Raw genomic sequence first — 8,755 nt, 5'->3', positions numbered from 1 at the left:
CCAAGGTCATTTGTTTTCCAAAGACGTCTTCGGGTACTCTTCGGGTACTCTTCGGCGATGATCTAACTTATAGTAATTGTGCGTTTTACCTTTAATTCTCTATGTGAAAAACGTGTGATATCATAGAGCAGACCAAGTGTTAACAAATGAATAAGGGCATAACTGCATTAACTGCCTTTTCGACTGTTCGTGAACATTACATTGATAATTTTTTTTTATTTAATTGTACTGAGTCACAGCTTATCTAGCACAAGCAGAGATTGACTAAGAAAGGCCAAAGGCAGAGAGTCAAGGTTGTAGGATACAAAGAAGCGCTTATAACATTATCAATAATAATAACATTTTAGTATTAGTTTCAAAAGCAATTAATTAAGGCAGTCGTACTTAAAAAAGGATAATGATAATAATTATTGATGTAATTGAACGATTTGCAGTAGCAATTATGTAAACCAACGATACATTCGCCTCTCAAGGTGCCAAAAACAAAATTAATGTAACAAACGCAATTTTTCAATTCCTTGTTCGACCTAAGACAATTTTATCCCGTTCCTCAACCCCAAGGAATCACAAAGACGATATTAGTAACACTTATATCTTCATTAGGCTTTGATTTACGCTGAGACCTATTGTCAACATCTATATAATTAATTGCAAAGGGACAAATTGACCGATGAAGTTACAATTCTCTTATAATGGTAATTTTGTGGAGAAAAAAGATCGAAAAAAATCTGTTCCCGAGTCTTCGAGAAAGTCAGTATTTTTTCGGCTCTCGTTCCGGTGGCTGCGTATTATTCCAATGCCCCTCACCATCTTTTTAGATTAGTCGTAAATCTCTTTCGCTTAATCAATTTAGCTATATTTTAATAAAGCAAAAGGAGGCTATACCCCACAGGTTCAAGAGTGTTCATTCGTACTCCAAGATATCTCGCCCTCGCACATTTACGTGTTCACTATATCGCAAAGAAAAAACTGGGACAATACTTTTTTCGGCAAATAGTCGACTAGTCGTGTAATCGATATGTCATTATTTAAAAGAACTAAAACTACAGTTGATTGTTCTACGATAAAGCTACTTGCTGGTTTCGGAATAACTCGGAAAGTACCCCATCTTGGTTTTGTAGGAGAACACTTGGCTTATCAAATTCTACCACTGCTCCTTTATCCATAACTAATACTTTATCATAATCTATGATAGTGTTCAATCGATGCGCTATTGTAATAACTGTGCAGTCTTGAAATTTGCTTCGTATAGTCTCTTGAATTCTCCTATCTGTGCTAAAATCTACGTTAGCGGTGGCTTCATCCATCACAATAATCTTGTTTTTGTTCAGCAAAGATCTTGCTAAACATAGCAACTGTCGTTCACCGACACCAAAATTGTTGCCAGACTCGGAGAGCTCGAAATAAAGTTCCCCAGGTAATTCCTTTATTTTCGATTTCATTTGTACTTGCTCCAAAACGCTCCAGATGTCCGCGTCAGAGAAACGGGAGAATGGATCCAAGTTGATTCGAAGCGGACCGCTGAACAAAGTTGGATTCTGCGTGATGACTGAAATCACAGGTCTTGTGCTTTGGACGTTCAGAGAACTGAGCGCTAATTCATCAATGTAAATGTTCCCGGCTGGCTCTGGCATACGAAATAAGGCGGAGACTAAAGAAGATTTACCAGCCCCCGTCCTTCCCGCTACTCCAATCTTTTCTTTGGGGTTAATGTTTATTGAAATGTTCTTTAGTACCTGTGGTCCTCCCTCGTAGTATGTAAGCGAGAGGTCCTCAAATCGGAGTCCGCCTTCTTGAGGCCAGTCATCGGGAGGCCTATTGGGGATATCATATGTTGGCTCTTTAGGAAGCTCTGTGTATGTTATGACCCGCTCCACGGCAGTCATCATGTTTTCAACATCAGCCGTCTGACGCATGGCAAACTGCAGCTGACCAACAGTGCTGATGGCGTAGACAAGAGACAACCCCAACGTCCCTGAAAGGCAGAAGCCATTGTTTTTACCATGTGAAAATGTTAACCAAATTAATTAAAGTATCCCATTTTTTTGTGTGTCGGAAACCGTCATTAATTTCAGATGTTTTAATACTCTGGCAAGGATAAAGACAAGGGTAAATCGCAGGGATTTCCTCAAAGATACATCAAACAAACCTGTTTGGAGATAAAGTACAAAGCGTTATGCGTTATGCTCAGTCGTTACCGTTTTCGTTATTCGTAATCATTCTACCTGCATCAGTTGCTGTAAACACTCCAGTAAACGTGGACACAGCTACAAATAAGGTACAAACAAAATCTAGACGAATTCCCATCCACCGAGCGCTGTGGGGTACAAGGAACCAGATCTGGCTTCTTCTGTCCTGCACCCTGTAAAAACATAACTGCTTGATCAATTATCTAGTAGAATTCTTTTACTTTGCCCAGTGAATGGCTTGACCGTGTCAAGATCGTTAAACCTTCTACAGAAATCGCTTCATTATAGACCGAATGCATAAAAGGCGGCCAATAAAATATTATTTTGTTTATGTGCTAATTAGCCTCACTAGCGTCATTTGTATGGACAAAATACAAAAGAAATGTTGCTTGAGAGCGAGGCTAGTGAGTCTCATTAGCACATAAACAAAAGAATACCTTTTTGGCCGCCATTTATGCATTTGGTCAACGTACTTGATAGGATACATCAACTTAGTGAAGGGAAACTGCTGTATGATGAGATCGAAAGGAGAACTTAAAGGCCCACCTTTAACCGCCAGGCATTGCGTGCCGTGGAACAATTTTCATATATGAAAATCCCACCAAAGCTGAAAGTCATCCAATCAGATTGCCACGATAGGTAATGCAGATTTCCATAACCTAAAAAACGGTCGAAAAGCCTGTCGGTTGAAGGTGCGCCTTTAATTGAGATAAGTTGCCGTTTGAGTTCATCGAATGGTCACCCTGTGCATGCAATTTGTCGATACCAAGAAGTATCGCAGTTCCCGTATTTTGGTTTGACCCGTTCTTAATAGGCACATGACGCCTTTACAATTCCTCTTGAGAAGTCAATGGCCTCTTAATTATGTATGTACGATCAGATGTGTGTGAATGGTCCAGGTAAAGTATTGAAATAACTGCTCATATTAAGGACTGGAAAGACTCAGTACTTGTCAAAAGCTTTGTTAAACTGGTCCTCCATGTGGTACGTTCGTATGATAATGATTCCTTCCAGCGTATCTGCCAAGTGAGCAAGTACTGGGCTCTGACTGATTGCTTCCATTCTTTTGATTTCACGGGAAGTCTTCAAATAATATCTGTATGACAAAAAAAGGAAAAGAACTTTTGCATTTTTGAAAGTCCCAACATTAAAAAACAATTGAATTCGCAATTTAAGTAAACTAAATACATACCCTAAACAGTTAAGTTACAGTGCACTTTGTTAACTGCTGGCGATACTTTACACGACTTACATTCTTTACACGACGAACATTCTTTCGACCCAATATCTCTCGATAGGAAGGAGTTAGATACTGTCAACAATGTCAAGATTCTTGGACTAACTATTTCTAATCACTTACTCTGGAACGATCATATAAATAACATTGTAAAGAAGACAAAAAAACGCTTATATTTCATAGTTTTGCTAAAACGTGTTCAAGTACCTTTGAAAGACATCATGTTTTATTGTACCTGCATCAAACCTGTGCTCGAATATTGTACTCCCATGTTCAATCACGCTCTTCCCAAGTACCTAAGCGAAGATCTAGAAAGGGTCTAGAACGAGTCCTCTCAATTGTATTTCCAGGAGAGACGTACCAACGAAACCTCGAGATTTTCCAATTAGCGACGTTATATCAGCGAAGGCATGACTTGTGTGACAAATTATTTAACCAGATCATACGTGATCAGTCGCACAAATTATTTCATCTACTTCCACAAAGACACCAATCGAAGTATAATCTCAGGAGAAAGAAAACATTTGATATTCCTCGAATAAATACTAAGCGTTACCAGAACACTTTCATCCCATCGATGTGCTGCCGCCAAAATAAGTACAAACTCAAGGAACATTAATTTTTATATAACGAATGATATTATATTAGTTATTATATTTCACGTTGTATATAGTTTTTACAAGCCTATTTAGTGACATTACGCAATTCAGCTCAAGGGCTGCTATGTAATTATTTGTTAATAAACCTATCCTAAAAAAAACCTATCCTAAAAGTATCCTAAATTACACAATTAAACTTACAACTGACAAAGTGATACTTACGCAACTTTCTAATAATTGTAGCTGTAGAAGCGCCCTTGGAGCATTGGCAATTTCAAGATATTGCTTAGCAAACTCGAATAGATCGTTTACTGGAGACTGCACCTTACTATATTTATTTACTCAAAAAGGCTCCCGCTTTTCTGAAAAATTGTGGATCTTTCTTCTCCATTTGGTAATTAAACGTTGGTAATCGTAAGAATTCATCCAGGTTGACTGAACTGCGTTGATTTAACTTGCTCAACTATATGAAGTATTTACGTAATAATGAATAGAATAAAATAAGTCTGAAATTTTTGATTCGATTTGTCCGACATTAGACCAAAAGCAACGTCAACTTTCAGATTATCCTTGCTCGTCGATGTAAGATTTCAAAATTAAAAGCCATAAGCTTCGAGCTTTTGTGCATTTAAAGGCCATTTCATTTACACTGTTTCAAAATCGCTTTCTTTTGTCACATTCCCAAAATTTCTTTCTCACTTTGGCAGAAAGAACAAACCTCCTCTTGTACCAGTCCCAGATTTTTAAGGAAGGTTTTGGTCGATAGTCGTCGATGTAAGCTTTTAAAATGAAAAACTATAAGCTTCGAGCTTTTGTGCATTTAAAGGCCATTTCATGTGCTGCTCTCCAAGTGGAACCTTTGTTTAATCCAATGCTTATATGGTTACGTCATTTTTCGTGGGTTACTCTTGGTTGTTCGCTTTTTCTTGACACGACCTTTTATAAACTAGACGCTCCGTGAGCGTGAGCGTACATGTTACACAAAAACAGAGGACACTCAGTTGGGTGGTATTGAAGGCGCAGAAACTGGGTTTTCCGAGGAGTAATGCCGAAAATAAAAAAAATAAAAATAAAGAAAAAAACCTAGGAATTCAATAAAGACTCCTGGTAAATCCTACAATGGAAGAAGAAGGCCAGGAGATCGAGCTCAAATGCAGCATATTTCTCATCATCCCAAGAGCCGTTCAGTCCGGAATCGAAACACTACTTATTTTTTGTTTCCTAGGAAACAAAACGTATCTATTTTGACTTCAGCGTGAACTATTTACACAATGAGATTGAATGGCCAGTCAAAACAGGGTTCGGAATAAAAAATCTAAACATTTATGAGATACAAAACAATCTTGCGAACACGTGAACCTGAATAATCGCAAATCATAATACTGACAAACATAAAAGCGAAGGAGGTGTTTAAGTAATGGTCCGGCTAAGAAGCAGGCAGCCCAGCGGCAAAAGTACTTAGAAGCTGCTGCTCCAATCGAGGCATCTGATTGGCTAATATCGGAAAATGTCGAAAAAAGATGAGAAAAAAATGAAAAAAAAGCCTTTTTTGGATTTCTTCTTCCCCATGCCCTTGATCTCTGTCTCTCGGCCAAATTTGGGCATTGTTCTATGCGCCATTCGCCAATCGGCAAATGGCGCATAGAATCTTGACGATATTTACAAACATAGTTTTTGAAGGCATAATGATTTGTTCTACGAAACAGAATCTAATTTTTTAGACGGCAAGTCGATTACATTTTTCATTGAAATTCAAATTTCGCGCTTTTAGCTGCTTACACCAATGGGAACAGCCGAACTTAATTTGATTAAAAATGTTGGCACATTTTAACTAACCGACGCTATTGCCGCGGGCTATTGTTTTTCTGCCTGCTTCTTAGCCGGACCATTACTTAATAGATATGAAGTTTTTACTATCTGTATGATTTTGGGTTAGATTAAAGCGATATATTGTAGAAAAATCTTCAAATTAATGAGTAATGTAAACAATCTTCCCACTAGTAAGTTGTAGCAATAAATTGGGTTAACCATGAACCAGATAAAGAAACATGGTTCGCTTCACAAATAAACTCAATTAATTTCACACTAGAATGACTAAACAAATATTTTCTGACGTGCAAAATTATGGTTGCCCTTAATCATTTGCAAGAAGGCTAAAAATTCTTGTCATCCTTATGAAAGCAACTCGCATATAAAATATCAACCCACATATGCACATTAGTTAAGTTCGAACATAATCAATCCGGTCATCACTTCTTTCCATCACTCCCTTTTTATTCAACTTATACGACGTACAGTTTAATTTAGACTTCAAATCTACTTCAACGAAACAAAGATTTTAAACAAGCTTAGAGGATTCACAATAGGCGAGGCAAAGAGTTGAACCCGGATTGATGGCTTCACCTTGCAGTTTTCGATTTCCACTAGACTAACGAACTTAACGAGAAAACCTCCCGGAAAATCGAATTTTTTAGAGTATTGAAATAGTAGTACCCAGCAAAGCAATTGAAAGTTAACCATCTTCAACGTGGGTTTTAGACCTAAATACTGTAGATCAGGGCGGCATAGCTTAGAAACGCTATTTCTTGTTGAACTAAAGCTGATATTCTGCCTGTTTTCATTCTTTTTAGAGCGGTAAGCTTGTCAATATTAACATGGGATATTGCATCGTGTAATTGTTACGAAATGTCCAATGTCAGTTTGAGGGATGGAGATTAGTGTTGACCGATCAATCCACAAAAACAAAAAAACTCACAAAAGCATTTTCCAGACAAAAAGATTATTGAAACAAACAACATAGATAATCCCATTTCATTGCGTGCGTTCAAACAAGCAACGCATGCCGTGTTAAAAACCACACGCAACTAACTAAATTTTCCTGAAATTTCCCAACAGTGTTCGGGATCAAACCCTAGCGTTCAAAATAGCAGCCGGTTGCCGGCAGTAACCGGCACTTTGTGTACACTTGCTGGCGATTTCTCACCAAGGAAAGAGCGATGTCATGCCTAAATCGGCCGCTGCAGTTGTAATAAACATTTCATATCAGACAGAGACGTTTTGAAATGAGTAGAAAGAGTAGAAGAGAGCGTTTTCACATGACGTCATGGCGGCCATGTTGATGTTCCAAAACAAAGAAATGGGGGCCATGATGGTGTACCAAATTAATCCTCAGGGAATTGAACTCTATTTTTAAGCAAATACTTTCTTTTGTTTCAGTAATCCAATTTGGCTGCTGGTCACGTGGGTGAAAACGCGCTATAGCCCACTTTCGATATACTAGAATTCAGTCTTAAACAAACGGAATCATCTCTAGGCTCTGGGGAATAAACTCATACTTATATCTGTTCCCCTCGAGATGATGCCTTTTGTTTAGGACTGAATTTTAATATATGAAAAGTGGCTATTGAAGCGCGAACAAGTTGAAATGGACAAATTTACGCGTTTGTTCAAGGGTGAAAAATGCAAGTTTCTCGACACAAGCGGTCGCGTTACTTCCTTCATATTATTGGTTGGGTGGCTCAGTTTCTGAGAAGGGAAAGAGCGGAAATAAGAAAGAAGTACAAATGAAAGAAGAAAAGACAAAGGAAGTACAAACAGAGAAGAGATAATGCAGTTCATTGAACAAGCAGATAAACACCAGGACGGCATTTCTGGATACAAACACTGGCATTTACAAAAGCGGAAGGTTCAAGAGCAATTCAGTCCTTGATGTGCGCACGCACTTCAAACTTACTGAAATATTTCAACACAGGCACTTCTCCTCGTGCCACCCACCAGGAGTCAAAAAAGGCTTCGTCAAAGGCGAAACTCTCAGATTTATCAGAACAAACTCTTCTATATATATATTTCAAGACCTTATCCAAAATTTTAAATCACGCATACGTGAAAGGACCCTCTCAGAACAGGAAACTGGCACTCCTTCAAAAACCTCAGAACAGCAAACGAATCTTGCCTTTCGTTACACAATACCACCCAGCAGCGACGAACTTGGAACTTGAAACAAATCCTCATAAAGACGGACATTTAATAGACCAACAACCATTGATCAAGGAAGTCTAAAAAAACCGCCCTTCATATATTATAAAAAAAGGGTGATCAATCAAATATATACTCGCGAGAGACAAATTTCAAAACTGAAAGGTTAAAACACGCGCTAGGGAGTCGTATTGGCCTGTCACCCCGGTGCATTGCAAAACTTACAACCGGGTTTAACAAAGTGGGAAATATGAACAGATTCAATTACTACCGCAGAAAATAAAAGGGGAAGAGAGGGCATCCCCCATACATACCCGTTTCCATAGGTAATATGTCTCACGTTATTTTAGATTGAATCCCACGCTGTACATATCCCAAGGAGATTAGGCGACACCCAATCATATGGCCGGAATATGTTCCGCGAGGATAGCCCACGTTAAGAACACATTCCCGCCTTCTGATTGGCTTTTGCCCAATCCTCTTGGGATCTGTACAGCGTGGGAGTCGATCTAAAAATAGCTCGAGACATATTATCCAAGGTAAAGGGCATGTATGGGGGGTGCTCTCTCTTTCCCCTTTATTTTCTCTTGATTACTACTAATAATGGACAATCACGCACCATTTCGGTTTCAAAACTGTGATTGCATGCGAATGCTACAATTAAGGTCAATTCGATCATGGTTGGTGGAAAAAACTAACAAGGTGTATTCTAAGTCAACTTTGTTTGGACATCATGGCTGTGACGTCATGACCGG

General features: G+C 38.5%; 1 protein-coding gene across 1 annotated transcript in view; it reads right to left on the bottom strand.

Moving 5' to 3' along the window:
• Positions 1-922: 922 nt before the first annotated feature.
• Positions 923-8,755, bottom strand: part of LOC138052066 (ATP-binding cassette sub-family C member 4-like) — a 29,763-nt gene continuing 21,930 nt past the window's right edge. Inside the window, exons 8-10 of the mRNA XM_068898427.1 lie at positions 3,139-3,285; positions 2,226-2,362; positions 923-1,975 (exon numbers count right to left, since the gene is read on the bottom strand). Coding sequence (XP_068754528.1) covers positions 1,059-1,975; positions 2,226-2,362; positions 3,139-3,285 — 1,201 coding nt within the window. The 3' untranslated portion in view covers positions 923-1,058. The remainder of the gene's footprint in view (positions 1,976-2,225; positions 2,363-3,138; positions 3,286-8,755) is intronic.

Source organism: Montipora capricornis, chromosome 6 (assembly GCF_036669925.1).
Source record: "Montipora capricornis isolate CH-2021 chromosome 6, ASM3666992v2, whole genome shotgun sequence".
NCBI classification, from domain to species: Eukaryota; Metazoa; Cnidaria; class Anthozoa; order Scleractinia; family Acroporidae; genus Montipora; species Montipora capricornis.
The sequence above is the reverse complement of the archived record's forward strand: the minus strand, read 5'-3'. Positions and strand labels throughout refer to the sequence as shown.